Raw genomic sequence first — 15,919 nt, forward strand, 5'->3', positions numbered from 1 at the left:
CTTGTATCGTTTTGCGACACACATGTCGGTGACACACGGCAAAGCAAGTTTTCTTCAATTTGACTCCATAAACAATTTTTCACCTCCCCTTAGAGGGCACACTGGTTCTTGAAATAAAATGAACATTGACACAGCGGCTATGACATCTCATTCATTCTTTATTTGCTAGACAACATTGCTTCTTGTACATCATTTATTGCACTTTTGTCAGAAATCTACTCTCACAAAAAAACCAGGATCAGCACCTATATTTACAATCAGAACTGTTTCTGTAATTTACATTTTTTATGCTTTCAAACTTTCCTTCTATGCAGTTTGGTTCTCATGAATCCATTCTACGCAGTAAAGATAACAGTATGCAATGAGGCAACTTTTCACTTGCAAGTGCTGCTCTAACAATGATAGATCACAGGTAGTTTTTGATGATTTTGCGATACACGAGAGGTACACAAGTTGAAATCTACAGCTATTAGCAGTAACAAGACACTTGGGATTGTCACACACCGGACAAACTTACTCTGGTGTTGGAAATCCGTACATGGCAGCATGGCAATTCTAAAAGTTGATCCAAGGTGCAGTATATGTGACTAGATTAAATTTTAGGTGTGAGATTTCTGCAGATGAATTTATCAGGATATTTATTTTTCAGGAATGCTGTTTGACTTTCCAACTCCAACAGGAAGCCTAAATTTCTCTTGCCCCTCAATTGTACTGATTGACACCTAGCTATGGTACAGCCCACATGTTTCCACATGATCAGTTGGAATGCTACATCTAGAAGATTTGGATGTGAAGAGGTTTCCTTGGCAACTGTGGTGTCCTCCATGCAGGGTCATTACACTTTTACACTTTTCAAAGAAAGGCATTTCGTCATTACTATCTGATGCTGATGAAAATCTCAAGTTCCTATGGCAACTGATTTCAGAGATTGCTCGTTGGAGGGCTTGCTGTGGACATTTTAAACTGTGTGATCAAATCAAGAACTTGTGGAGACGCCTCTATGTGATGATCTTCCACATATCGACGACTGTTGAAGTCGGTGTTTTCCAGGAAATATCGGTAGTTGACCATTATACCACATGATGATGTCACACCACGTGGAGAGATGTCTCCCTGCCAGTTAATTCTCCACATTACAGCACCATTTCTCAAATGGAAGTTAGCTGGAAGGAAAATAAAATATCATAAGAACATGTTTCTGATGAGAAAATCTGACAAGTGTCCACAATGAATATATGTATATCTGCTGACATTGGACCCACTGTACCCGTACACACACTCACTCCATAGAAACAAGTCATTGTCAATGAGATAGTCCCCACTTGGTTAATGAATTTTGAAACCATTGACAGAAATGATGGTCATATTGGATTGTATCACAAAACAAATCAGCGTGCATACGGTATGTATTACATAGGGGTCATCCTTGTACCAAGTTTGAAAGAAATTGCTCCAGGCATCTGAGAAATTTGCGTGAAAGGTGCAGATGCACATATGGATGCATGGATACGACCTAATCTATAAGTCCCCGTGGACTTTGTTTGTGGGGACTAAAAACTGTACTGTTACTGACTGTCATATTTACCCGCTAGATATGAACCCACTACGCAACAGCATACACACTCACTCAAATTGATGCTACTGCCATCTCATGGGTATAACATTCACAAGCTTCTTATTGAACCAACACATTTCAAATTTCATCAATATGTCCTATCAACAATATGTCAACCCACTTGATTCTACTCAACTGTACTGAGTTCAGTCTGTACCTGCACCATGCTTCAACCCGATGAAATCAGACAACACCCATTTTAAACCCAAAATTCCACACTAACCCACCAATATGATAAGACAGCACCCATTTTAAGTGCCCCAAAAGTCCATACTAACCCACTGGGTTGAGAGCATAGCCTCGCCTCTTTTCAAGATACAGGTATCTAGCACAGAGTCTCATCAGAGGTCCTTCAAGCAGGGACACCATGTTTGTAGACTGCATCCAATCATTGGTCAGTAATAACTTCCTCAAGACGTCCAGAGGCTGTCGGTCAGATCGCTGATAGATTTCAGTCACAGATTTCAGTTCAGTGTTTGTAAACAGCTTACTCTTGGAATGGTCATCTGTCAGAGGTTAAAGCAATTTTCACATATATTTGACTGTACTTGATTTAACAGTTGAAGGATAATACATGTTGTTCAGTAACTTTATTCAGCGTTTTGTCACTTTGGATAAATAACTGATTCTTGTTATGCAGGATGAGAGTTAAAAAGCAAAATACCTGAGTGAATAAAAGCAGTCATGCTACCTACAACGGAGCTGTGATTTGTATTAGTTTGTTTCTTTCAATTGAAATACCAGATATGTACTTGATATTGCAACACGAAATTAACAAACAAGACAAACAAATTGGCGTGAAATTTCAGTATCCAACAACCAATGAATACTGTCGTAAAACGCAATTGCTGCTTTGTCAGCACGACATAAAGGGAAGGAATTCTGCATTAATCTCTTGTTTTTTATCCATCAGGAAACCCCTGCATCAAAGTAAATGCATGGTCTGACCTTTCAACTCCTTGTGGATTTCCCCTAGCAGCCACTCACGGAACCCTGGGATGGGAGACAAGCTGGAAAACTGGTGCATCTTGGGAAATTCTTTGATCAGCTCCTTGACAACTTGTTTGATGAGATAGTTACCGAGATCAACACCCTGTAGACCTAAACAGGACAGAATAGTATAAATGATACATATATTGGGCATTAGAGAACTCCATACGTAATATACATGTAGAAATGATAAAACTGTTACAGCTGAGCTGCGTATATTCGGTGCACCAAATTAGGTAATTAATCAGCAACTTGGCTGAGCACTTTGCTATACGTTCTTCCATTTACCTAAACAATTGTATTTTTTATTGTCTGGAGACTGATAAGGAATCCACCAAACTCAGCAGGCAGCTCCTCCATGGGTATGATGATATGCCTACACTGGAGCAAATCATTTTCGACTAGCACCCCATTCATGGGAGGGTTTTGAAAGGGGGAATAAAGTACTGAAGAGTGTATAGCACAATTTGTTGTTGTTATGATTCAAATATCAAAAATACACAGGTCACAAAAACTTAGAGAAGTAAGCTTCAAAACATGGCCAATTAAAGAGTGGTTCAAGACAGCTTCTCCATTAGATTGCATAAAATACCTTTACTTTGCTGAACCAAGCTCAAAACTGCTTTCCTTTTAATGAGATGCTCTGCTGGTAACCGGGAAGTCTGAGGTGAGTGTTGATATCAGTAGCTGGAAGGATTCATTCAAAAAACTTACCTTTTTGAGATGAAGAAATGGAATAGAAGATAGCTGTACTAGTTTTCTCCGGATCTTCGACAGGACCATCCATGGAATTTACAACCTCTGATTCATCAACACTTCTGCTTCTAACAATGGACTGGTGAAAATATGCAAAGATACTTTGTAAGCAAAATGTGGAGTATGGTCATGATTAATTGCATTAGATGAGAAATGACACTGGAAGAGTGATGTCATCATATTAAACAATTTTATCTTATCAGTCCTTACTCATCTCTGTTAGCTTAGTGTTAATGGTGACAAGATCCATTGACATAATATTACTCTCATTTTTTCCCAGTCCACTAAAAAATCCACTACTAAACTGCAGATTAATTATTGAAGATTTCAACAGTCAATAATACCAGAGTTGGAAATAAAATCTGTCTACCTGCCTACGATAATTGAACTGCAGGAGAGTAGAAATATTTGTCAATGGTTGGTTTGCTTTTTCATGAAGCCCCCACATGTACACTGGTGATAGATATGGTACATCTTGTGTAATTTCATGGTAACAACATTATTATTTTAATACTTGGTGTCTTGTTTTGTTTCTTGCTGTTTCTGTTATTACTTGCATCACATCAAATATTTCAACCACTATTTCACAAGTAAGCATTTTTGTCACTCACTTGTATACTGTTTGAGATCTCCTCTGTCAGTGCAGTGTGAAGAACCATCACTGGTTCACGTGGCATGCTGTTATGAGTGTACACAAAACATCTGCGGTACGGCCCAACTCTTCTCTTTAAATCAGCCCAGTTACGTACTGGATGTACGGCTTCATATTCACTGATCTACGGTACAGAAAAATCAAAATGTCAAGATAAGGAGAAGCAATGTGAGAATGTAATTTCAAAAGCTTGTCAATGTTAAAAAATTTGGTCACCATCTTTGTCTCCCTTGTTTGCACTGCTTTTAATATTATGGTAAAGTTGTATGTTATTCTTATTTTAGTTACCATAATTTTATTCTCAGTAGAAAAAATTGAATTTAGAACTTAGAATCTTGTACACAGAGGAAAAAGATTCCACATAGTACTGAGTGAAAAGTACATGAATATCAGAAAATCTACCCTATATCAAAGCACAAGAAATAATATTGGTACCTGTATTAAAATTTGATTTGAAAACAAAAGTCAAATGTTTAGTAAATCATACACATGACAAACTTACATGAAAAAAAAGTGGACTAAAATGCCAGATGGTGAGAATATAATACTAGTATTCGCTTATTAAATGTGATATTACAAAACTGGACAGAAAAGTGTACTTGCTCTTCAGCCTATTATAAACAATTTTCTGACATTTTCTAAAAGCAATAATTTCTGGAAAGTTCTGTTTGTTAGACCTACGCAATGCACTCTTTCCTTGATTCAACGTGGCATTTATTTTAATAACATGCACACTATATTGGCTTTGAGATTACACTTATGAAGTCAGGTAAAATACTGGTAGAATTTTTGTGACTGATGCTTTGACTCTCTTTGATTCTACAACCAACCTTCTGCAAGATGTCACAAGACGAATACCAAGTAATTCTTAGCAAGTTCATCAATCCGGCTGAAAACCAGTGTGACAGCATTTCACGGAGAGTTGAATTCATTGCCTTCAAGTGAGGATTGTCGTGCTGGCTCTGACTGCTGAGAATGTCCTAAGAAAATTGAAAATAAACGTGTGTGAAGGAAATTTGCTATAGTATAAGAATTCATGTAAAGTGTGTATCACATGACCGAAACCACGTTGAGCACACATACATGCACTTGAGAAAAAATTAAAAGAATGAACTCAGCATTTACTTTACGGTATTTGTATTTTTCTGTTCATTTGGCATAGCTTTCCAAAGTGACGCTCAGTGGAATTGTATCAGTCAGCCATATAAAAGGTAAAAAGTTTGTGAGAATTTACCCAGTCACAGATACCATTTGAAACTACCATACAGTGTACTGCTATCTTCAGTAAAATTGGGCCAATGTACACAGAAATAGGGATGAGAAGGCTAAGTATGCTGGATTACAGTTACCCCTTCCCATCTGTTCTCCCCCCCCCCCCCCACACCAACTGGAGTAGAGTAACTGTCGCTTGATCCAGTATAAGTATTTGTCAAACGTCTGAAGATGTCTGTTTCTGGACATTTAGGGTAAGCTAGTCTGGGAGTGAACATCTTTTGTTCACTAAGTTTGGAGATTATTCGAAAACCAGAGCAAACACTTTGACACATACCAGCATGTCTTTCCTCATATCCACCAAGAACTTCATCCCACTCTGTATCCGTCCAATCTGTGCAAACAGTTTACCATATTGTGGTTGCAACACCTGGCGTAGTCTGCTCTCAGCTTGCAGCAAAGCCCCCTCTCCTTTCTCCTGTCAGAACATCAATACAGTATATGTCTTGTTATTAACAACAAATGAATGTTAGCAATCATACATATCAGTTTTCAACACTGTCTGTGATTTCACAGCCTTGGTTCTGTCAATTGTCAATACATATTCATCAAATTTTCTTTTACTAAACTACCAAAGTCAAAGCTGTGTAAAATGGTCACAGAAGGTAGCTGCAAATTTGTGATAACAAAATCGGACATCAGGAAATATTGCAATGGTGTACACTGAGAGACATCGTGGAGAAATTGTCCTTACATGAGCCATATGTAAATTTTCCGAGGCTTTTAGAATCACTTCATGGTCAACATTGAAGTCCTTGGCCAACACTGATAAGAATTCACATCTCCCGGGAAAATCCAGACCATTGTAAAACCCACAGATTTCTTTGGTGTGAGACTAAAAGGAAGAGTTGAAAAAATGTTATTACAGTGCTGTAAGATACAATTCTTTTTTGCAATACATGACAGGTACCAGGTGTACCTCATGGCAATGCTGAGATATTTGTATCAAAAAAGTAGAATATGTATGACACTAGGTTTGGAATCACGTCAATAAAGACAAAACACTATATATATAAAAATAGCGTCAATGACACTGTAGCTCCCATCCTGGACTATTTAGTGTTTGTTCTCTGGTCAGATATTTGAACATGTGTGAAAGGGATAAAGTGCATGAAGTGAAATACTTAAATGAAATGTACTGGAGACAGTGAAATATGTTTAATGTAATTATTCAGAATATAAAATGGAAAAAATACAGAATTAGATATATCGAATACTGTGATACAACCATTAACTCAACAAGTCATTTACATTGACATAGTCCCCACTTGTAATAAGAGTATTAGTCTTGATGGGGCAGGAAAATGTGGTCATTAAGAAGTATCACTGGAGTGTATATGTTGAGATCTATGAGCACATAGGTCTATGTCGTTGTTCCCAATTTGAAACACATGAGGCATGTCTAAGTTATGGTTCTAAATCGGGAAAAAAGATCAGACCTCTAGCAGTATTGGCCAGCCAAGAAATACATATGCGCATTATAAATGAGGTACAAGATGTGACATCTTAAGGTCTAATATCCTATCAAAATTGGAGGGTATAGAACTTGTGGTTACTGAGATATGCATATATATGTATATGTATAATCAAGGTCAAAGGTCATCGAGGTCACATGACATTTTGGAAAAAAAAATTATATTGCTAATTTATCCCTATATGCCAAAAATCAGATCTCTAGCTCTATTCGCTTGCCCAGAATTAGATGTGTACATAATTAATGAGGTAAAGCGTGTGTTGTCATAAGGTCTCCCATCCTACTAAATACAAAGGACATAGCACTTGTGATTACTTATTTATTGACATAAACATATATTTTAGGTAAAAGGTCATCGAGGTCACATGACATTTGGTCAAAAAATTTCTCTCCTATAGTTATCCCTATATACCAAAAATCAGACATCCAGCTCTATTGGCTCGCTCAGAATGAGATATGCGCATAATTATCGAGGTACAGTATGTGGCGTCATAAGGTGTCCAATCATACCAAACATGAAGGGTGTAGCACTTGTGGTTACCGAGTTATGGAAAATATGTATATTTGAGGTCAAAGGTCACCGAGGTCACGTGACATTTTGTCAAAAAAATTGTTTTGCTAAGTTATCCCTATATACCAAAAATCAGACCTCTAGCTCTATTGGCTCGCTCAAAATTAGATATGTGCATAATTAATGAGGTACAATATGTGGCGTCATAAGCTGTCCCATCATACCATACATGAAGGGTGTAGCACTTGTGGTTACTGAGTTATGGACAAATATGTATATTTGAGGTCAAAGGTCACCGAGGTCACGTGACATTTTGTCAAAAAAATTGTATTGCTAAGTTATCCCTATATACCAAAAATCAGACCTCTAGCTCTTTTGGCTCGCTCAAAATTAGATATGCACATAATTAATGAGGTACAATATGTGGCGTCATAAGGTGTCCCATCACCATACATGAAGGCTGTAGCACTTGTGGTTACTGAGTTATGGACAAATATGTATATTTGAGGTCAAAGGTCACCGAGGTCACGTGACATTTTGTCAAAAAAATTGTTTTGCTAAGTTATCCCTATATACCAAAAATCAGACCTCTAGCTCTATTGGCTCGCTCAAAATTAGATATGCGCATAATTAATGAGGTACAATATGTGGCGTCATAAGCTGTACCATCACACCATATATGAAGGGGTGGTAGCACTTGTGGTTACTGAGTTATGGACATGAGATATCTGCGTGAACGGATGGACTCACGGATGGACGAACAGACAGACATGACCCAATCTATAAGCTCACTGGACTTCATCCGTGGGGACTAAAAATTGTGTCACTGCATCCTTTTTGCAATATGAATACGATGAGAAACTAAATTTTTATTTTTCGTGGCCTTATACATGGGAGTCTATGGAGATCTGCCTTATACATGGGAGTCTATGGACGTGTAAACTAAAAATATGCAAATTTCATCACGATTTGCCCAAATTTGGGAGAGGTCACTCCTATGCACTTCCATACCAAGTTTCAAATCAATCGGACTTGTGGTTTCAGAGCAGGAGATTTTTTGACCAAAAATGGGAGAAAATTACAAAAAAATTCATGAAAAATAGCAAGTCCAAGATACTGACCCAAAATGTGCACAATCATTTCATGTCAGTCCAAAGTACTTACATGCTAATTTTTATGTAATCTGCTCAGTGGTTATTGAGTTTTTTCAATTTTGACTGTTTTTACACTTTTTCCCTTAATTTGCATATTTTTGGCAATGACAACTTCATTTGAACAAAATCTCATCTACAGCCCATCATCCATGTACACACCAAATATCAAGATGAAATGTACAGCGGTTTTGGAGTTTTTGATGTTGACAGACATACAGACATACAGACATACAGACATACAGACACACAGACATACAGACATACAGACATACATACATACAGACATTTCCCTAGCCTATAAAATAGCTTCCATTGCCATATATACATATGGCTATGGGAGCTAAAAACCAAACAAAATAAAATCCCTGTGACCATGTTGACATTCATTTGTTTCAGTTTATTGTTTCAATGAAGAAGGGACAGTTTCTGACGCTGTTGATTTACTAGTGTAAATGGACAAGATGATAATGAACTTGATGATGTGAGCAGGAAGTCCTTTATGATCTACTGAAAAAATGTTCTTGAGTAATCATAAACCTTTCAGTTTGAAAATTTCAGTACTTTTTACTCAGCTCTCTGCAATACCTGGACATAGACAAACGGTATTGTTCCTTGTGCTACTCAGTTATCAGACTATGATGAACTCTGCGTCATGACAGTGGTTTTGCTTGGTGCAGTAAGCTGATAAATTTAAAGGGTTTCTATGAAGTATTTTACAGGAGGATTCCTATTGACATATCAATGTAGTCTCATTTTAGATATCTACAGCAGCAATACTATAAAAGTTTCCAAAACCATTCGCATACAAGTATGTAGCTGAAACATCAACATTAAACAACATTCTCAGTGCTTGTCATACAGCTTCTTTTAACAGGGCTTAACACTTTCACCACCATGGTTTGTCCCAAATCCATTGTTTTCTATGGTAAAGTTGGACCTGTATACAGGGAACTGGGGGTGAAAGGGTTAAGAAGAATCAGATACTTAAAGACAGCACAACACCTCACCTCTGGCAGTGATGGGACTAATTCTTTCCCTGTTCCAGCAACCGATTCCATCATAGCAACTCTAACTTCTTCCAAAGTGTTGTGGATCCTTTCATGTTGCTGGGCACTGCATGACAACCCACTTGTACACGACACGAACGGTCTCAGAAATGTTGAGCAGGCACTGGCTTGAAGGATTTGCCCACTGGCCTAGATGGGAATGGGTATATAGAAAAGACACTCCACTTTCACTTAGTCGTGGTTTAAAAATTACCACCATCCCTATCGACATTTGCTGTTTCCCATGGTGACCAACAATCCATGTACCATACACAATCTCTGAACAGCTTCATTACACAGCCCCTCCATGGGGGACTTCGAACATTATATTTCTTTTTCTACATGTTTGTCAGAATAACTTAAACTGTTTTTAAAAAGATTTTAACAAGTTTGAGAATATTGTAACTTGTACTGTTGTTGAAATATAGAGTTACGTAATGAATCTGTGTACATAAAGTCTCAAGAGTATAATTCTGAACAAAGCGATTCACATTCTCTCCCCCTCTCTCTCTTTGAGAGAGAGAGAGAGAGAGAGAGAGAGAGAGAGAGAGAGAGAGAGAGAGAGGGAGAGGAGAGGGAGAGAGAGAGAGAGAGAAAGAGAGAGAGAGTATCTTTCTGTCTCTCTCTGAATATATCCATATGACCGGATATTTTCAGTCGATATCTATTTGTGAAAACAGTTGAGTTGTTGGTCTTCATATAGATAACACTGCCAGATTGTCTGTTGGGATGACACGCCCCCTTGATGACCTGGAGTCGCGGGCTTTTGATGTTCATGCATCGGAATGACACGACAGTCTATCGGGACGGTTGCAAAATCGTTGCAGTCGTACGATTTGCCAAATTAATTACTCAGATCAATGATGTTCTGCTTTTGTGAGAGACTTCTCTCCATAAAGAACTATATTTGAAATAAAATACCTCTTGCCCAATAGATATTACGTAAGTAAAAGCGTCATTCTCCTTTCTGTGATTCGAGCGAACAAACCTGTCATGGCGGTACTTCGGCTCTTGTCCCAGACTACTTACCTGCAGGGCATTGAACGTTCTGCTAATCATCTCCGAGTTCTGATTGACATCAAGACGAGCAGAATACACAATTATCAATCATTTGCCCACAGAAGACATTATAAGGCGGACGCACGAACCAGAAATCCTTCACGATATCTCCCACTCAGCGGTCAACCACCGTCACCACACGGCCGGCTTTCCTCGCTCGCACTGTCAGCTGTGTGAACAGGGGATCCCCGCTACGTCACTTCCGTTTCAAACATGCATATTCTAGTAGTATAGTACACGGCGGCATCGTCTGGCGACCACTACTCGTTCGTGCTGAAGTTTCAACCTGGAGCGCTACAAGCAGTGATTCATGCTTTGTTTAAATCGAAAATTGTTCTAAAACATCGGCCATCTTCATTGACTATCTCCCTGAGGATTTATTTATTTATTTATTTATTTATTTATTTATTTATTTATTTATTTATTTATTTATTTATTTATTTATTTATTTATTAATTCAATCATTCATAACAAGTTTCGCCCACAGTGCCAATATAGGCCTACACAACTCGAGTCTCTGACGATTGCAAGTGCGTGACACTGAAATAATGTCAGTCGTGAAAATTATCTTAACTTCATGTGTTGAATAAATAAAGAGCCGTCATTATTTACGACTGGGGGGGCGGTCGGAGGAGTTAGAGGGGGGTCTCTTAAAATTTAATTGAAAGCTACAAGGAAGGTTTGTTCAAAATGTTGAGAGGAAGAAGGTAGATTACCGTTTTTTGGAGAAATGGACTGAAGCATTTATTGCAGTTATTAAATGATAAAAAAATAATAGAAAAAAACCGAGAAACCATACATTTAAAATCGTACAGTTTTATAAAAATATGGTACAGCTTAATGTATACCAAGTATCATTACTAAATCAGTATTTTTTTAGTATTTCCTATTAAAACAATTGGTATACTTGCCTGATCAAGCATGAGGGTACTGATTATCTGGGAAAATGTGTAAACTTTATTCTACCAAGTCATGATACAAAACAGACTACCTAGATAGCAAACACATCGTTTATTGCAAGAGGATAATTTGTCATAGTTCAAAACATACCTTTTTGATAGAAGTTCCTTGTATCTTTCAACCAAATTTAAAATTAATCTAAGTCTACATTACTTTTTTTTTCTTTGTCTTATTTTCTCTATCATCTTTGACGCAAGTATTGGCAATCTTTTGGATAAACACATTATCGCAGAATCTAGCTCTATTTATCTATCACCTTTCAGAATTAAAGAGAAACTGTAATTATTGCTATTTTCCCTTCATTGCTGTAAATGTATTATTTCACGCCATATTTCTTTTTTTCTGATAAAAATACTTGTCTCTGGAAGACACGTAGATATTGTAATCTCATATAAGGGCCGGAGGCCTACATTATGCAGGAATAAATTTAGTAAAAAAAATATTGCAGAAACAAAATTTTTACCATACTCATCTAAAGTAAACGTACAATACCTTACGGTTGGATATTGGTTGTAGGATGAGCTTTTATAACTATATTTTGTTGTGACCTTTTTCAACCGTCATAATGGGGTAACTGATTATAATCTAGCAGCCTGGGGTAAACCCAGGATTTGAAAGGGCTTTACTATGTCTGTATCCCCAAATTATACATGTATTGATAGTTAACTTTTCCAAGTGGAGTTGAAGGGGTCGGTCAAATTTCTGTGTAAGACAGGGGGCTACTCAAATTCATCATGGTTGGCGGAGGGGGGAGGGAGTTACTCGAAATTTTTGAGTTTCTAATGTAATTCCTCCGACCCTCACGCCGTTCCCTTGGATTTGCATTGCCAAACAGGCCCGAGACTGAAGTTGTTCACAATATCATAGTCAAGAGATATTGCGAGCGACATGGGAATAATTGCTATAAGACCAGATCTGAAAAAGAACGGATGGATTTGACGAGCGTATCATAGAAAGGAAGGATGCAAAAAATGCAAGGGCCTACATAAAATTGGGAGAAAATAGAAAATGCAGCTATGTCCAGGAACAGTCCCTCCACACATGTGTGGCGGGACGGTGGTCAATGTCATGATAGTGGCTAGCTGATTGTAGATTAAATTCAGTAAATTCTCGATGGGATTCAAATTCACAACGTACGGGTACCCAGTCACCTAGCGAAGACATCACGCTAAGAACGGTTCGCTTAATCCCCACATATCCCCACCAAGCGTTTTCAATACACCAGTAGCAGCCATCTTTCGTCGACTGTTGAACTTGTCGTGACAGAGCGAATATGAATCTACTCTCTCACGTTTACAATCCATCTTCTTAACATGCACTATTATTACAATGGTGTCTGGCATTTGCATTGAGAACTATATATATGACAAAATGTAAGAAAAAGGCTTTACACAAAATACTTTGGAACAATACACTGCATACATTTTTTTCTTTATTTTCTTCAGAGTAACTTGTTCGAGAGTAAACAAATGCAAGTGAAGAAAGAATGAGCTTTATTGTATGTGATTTGTAATCGAGAAAATCAGTAAAATTACATGTATAGGATAAAGCCCGAGTACGAGGGCTCTTCTGGTATATAAAGCCCAACCCAACGATAAAATGTCGAGGCCGCAGGCCGAGACATTTTATCGTAGGGTTGGACTTTATATACCAGAGAGCCCGAGTACGAGGGTTTTATCCGACTTAAAAACTATCGCCCCTAACTGATATATTTTCGTTTTCAGGTGTTTACGTCAACCGTCCCCTTTGTCAATGTAACATGTTTAGGATATGAATTAAAACTTTTATTTGTGAAATAGCCTTCCAATGTAATGGAACATCCTATAAATGCCCTAGGGCACATTATATAAATGCCCTAGGGCACAGCAGATTTTGTGTTGCAGCTGGTTTCCGCTGTGTTACCAAATTTGAATATTAAAACATACCAGATGTCTACAGAATATGACATGTTCACTTTTGATTGGACAGTACTTTACTACTGCGCTGTCATTCGTTTCTGGAATTTGGTGACCAAGGCTTTATGAGTAAATAAAACACCCTGAATTGAGCACTCTGATTGGTCAATCAACAGTAGATAGTTTTTAAAGGAAAGTTAATGAGGTTTTATATACATTACTTTGAAAACACAATAAACTGCAGACATTTCTGGGGTTTTTTTTTCTTCAGAGAAACTGTTATTAGATGGAAAAAGGAAGGCATGGGGACAACATGGATACCTCAGATAATGACAAAAGATAGCGACAATATCAACAGTGTTGTGCTCGGAGACACCAACTGTTTCATACTGATGTATACGTACAAAAAGGGTCTTTGTTCACAATACACTATAAGTCATAACAAAATGATATCAGTGTATCTTCTCAATTGTCTTACAATATTATCTTAGTTTATGCTGGTAATGGAAAATTATAAATTATTGAGGATCTCCAATGAAACTTAACAAACGTTGAAATACAATTTTTATATGTTTGCGGCCAATTTAAATATTTAATGAGGTCTCATGACCATACTTTGCAAATTTTTGGAACAAGTGATGTATGGCAGTTCTAAAAATATATGATTATGGGGTCAGTCGTTGATTATTTTCAAAGTCAGAAGTCATACCACATGGTATCGAACTCCACCCCAGGGCCTTAGGGTGCAAAGTGATAGTCAATCAAATCAGATGAAAAATTGAGAGGGGAAGGTGTCACATTTACAAATGATGAATTTGGCAGGGTCAAATTTTAAAAAATTTAATTCGGATGGGTCGCTTTTTTCTTTTCATTTGTAGCTTCAGTTCCACCGACCCCTCCCTTTGAAAACGAATGCTCCCTTGTGCAGAACATATTCTATAAGCTGTATTTAGAATTCCTGTTTCAAAATCCTTTGAGAAGGTAAACGGAGAAACACATATTGTTTTATCGAAAAAAATTATCGTAAATATTCATCGATATCGAAGTCCCTTCAATTCCAAAGACTTGTACTACCTCATGTCATGGTATATGTGAATATACCACCAAAGCAAATTTCTCCGCAGTTGTTGAGACAGTACCGTACTCTTGTAGCTACTGACCCTTTGATAAAACATGCAGTTTTGTAGGTATGAGCTGAATTGTCATAATAAAATATCAGCTGTGCTACAGAAACAATAAGTAGGTCGGGCACAACTTCTTCGATGTAGCCCTAAAAACAGAAAACATTTTTTTTCCTTTAAATTTAACGCGGTTGTACTACAAAACATTTAGTCCGTGGGCTAGAGGGGGTCTACGTGCCCCCCCCCACAGGATAACAAACCTGTATTTTTCAGAACCCTTGGGATCCCTAGAATACGAAATGGAATTTTAACAGGAAAAATATAGGGACGCAATAGCTGTTATGGTCATGTTTTGAAGGGTACCGCAAAATCACGATTTTCCAAGCCAAATGCATTTTCGTCAAATCTGTCTTCTTTTAAGTCATGTGCTGAGCTCATTTTTTAACATAACCTCACTTGTTTGGTATCATTAGAAAGGGAATTTATTCTTCTTTAAGATGACATATTGCACTATGCAATATCTTCTACAGTTTTTGTCAAATATAACCAAAACTTACCCCTTACCCCAAAATTTAACATTGCAAATTACAGTAAAACTCAAATTCTACCAATTTTTTAGCTGGGCATAATAAAATATGCATTGCTTTGTCTGAAATCTGTTTTATTTGATACAGGGACATGTCAGAAATATGAAATAGACTTTTAACAGAAAAAATATTGGGAATCTACAGCTGTAACAGTCATATTTTGAAGGGTACCGCAAAATAACAGTGTTGCAGATTTGCATGCATTTTTGTTTAATTTGTCTTCCTATAAGTTATCTGCTGAGCTTGTTTTTGAATATAACCTGGCTTGTTAGGTATCATTAGAAAGATAATTTACTAATGTTTAGAATGACATATTGTAACATGCAATATCGTGTGTAGTTTTCATGATATATAACCAAAACTTACCCCATACCCCAAAGTTTACATTGAAAATTTCAGTCATAGCTAAAACCAAATTCTACCATTTTTTTAGCTTGACACAAAAAATATGGCCGTTTTTGCTATTAAATCTGTTTTATTTGGTACAGAGATATATCAGAAACATGAAATAGACTTTTAACAGAAAAAATATTGGGAATCTACAGCTGTAACAGTCATATTTTGAAGGGTACCGCAAAATAACAGTGTTGCAGATTTGCATGCATTTTTGTTAAAACTGTCTTCTTATAAGTTATCTGCTGAGCTTGTTTTTGGATATAACCTGGCTTGTTAGGTATCATTAGAAAGATAATTTACTAATGTTTAGAATGACATATTGTAACATGCAATATCGTGTGTAGTTTTCATGATATCTAACCAAAACTTACCCCATACCCCAAAGTTTACATTGAAAATTTCAGTCATAGCTAAAACCAAATTCTACCATT

The 15,919-nt window shown here is 37.1% G+C and overlaps 1 protein-coding gene across 1 annotated transcript; it reads right to left on the reverse strand.

The window, feature by feature from the left end:
- Positions 1-140: 140 nt before the first annotated feature.
- On the reverse strand, positions 141-10,722 carry LOC139142256 (malonyl-CoA decarboxylase, mitochondrial-like). The gene is made up of 10 exons (XM_070712142.1): positions 10,500-10,722; positions 9,432-9,620; positions 5,980-6,120; positions 5,563-5,703; positions 4,844-4,993; positions 3,973-4,137; positions 3,320-3,440; positions 2,564-2,716; positions 1,894-2,121; positions 141-1,163 (listed from the first exon to the last, which is right to left on the reverse strand). Exons 1-10 carry the CDS (start codon positions 10,527-10,529, stop codon positions 922-924), a joined length of 1,560 nt encoding a protein of 519 aa, XP_070568243.1. The 5' UTR covers positions 10,530-10,722; the 3' UTR covers positions 141-921.
- Between the last annotated feature and the right edge of the window lie 5,197 nt (positions 10,723-15,919).

The sequence above is a fragment of the Ptychodera flava genome, chromosome 10 (genome assembly GCF_041260155.1).
Source record: "Ptychodera flava strain L36383 chromosome 10, AS_Pfla_20210202, whole genome shotgun sequence".
NCBI lineage: Eukaryota > Metazoa > Hemichordata > Enteropneusta > Ptychoderidae > Ptychodera > Ptychodera flava.

Excerpts from the sequence above, each read along its gene's own strand:
- LOC139142256 (XM_070712142.1), bottom strand. The coding sequence starts at position 10,529 with ATGATTAGCAGAACGTTCAATGCCCTGCAG. Across the intron at positions 4,138-4,843 it reads CTTGTGACATCTTGCAGAAG|ATCAGTGAATATGAAGCCGT; the intron begins GTTGGTTGTAGA and ends TCTGTACCGTAG. Across the intron at positions 3,441-3,972 it reads AGATCTCAAACAGTATACAA|TCCATTGTTAGAAGCAGAAG; the intron begins GTGAGTGACAAA and ends TATTTTCACCAG.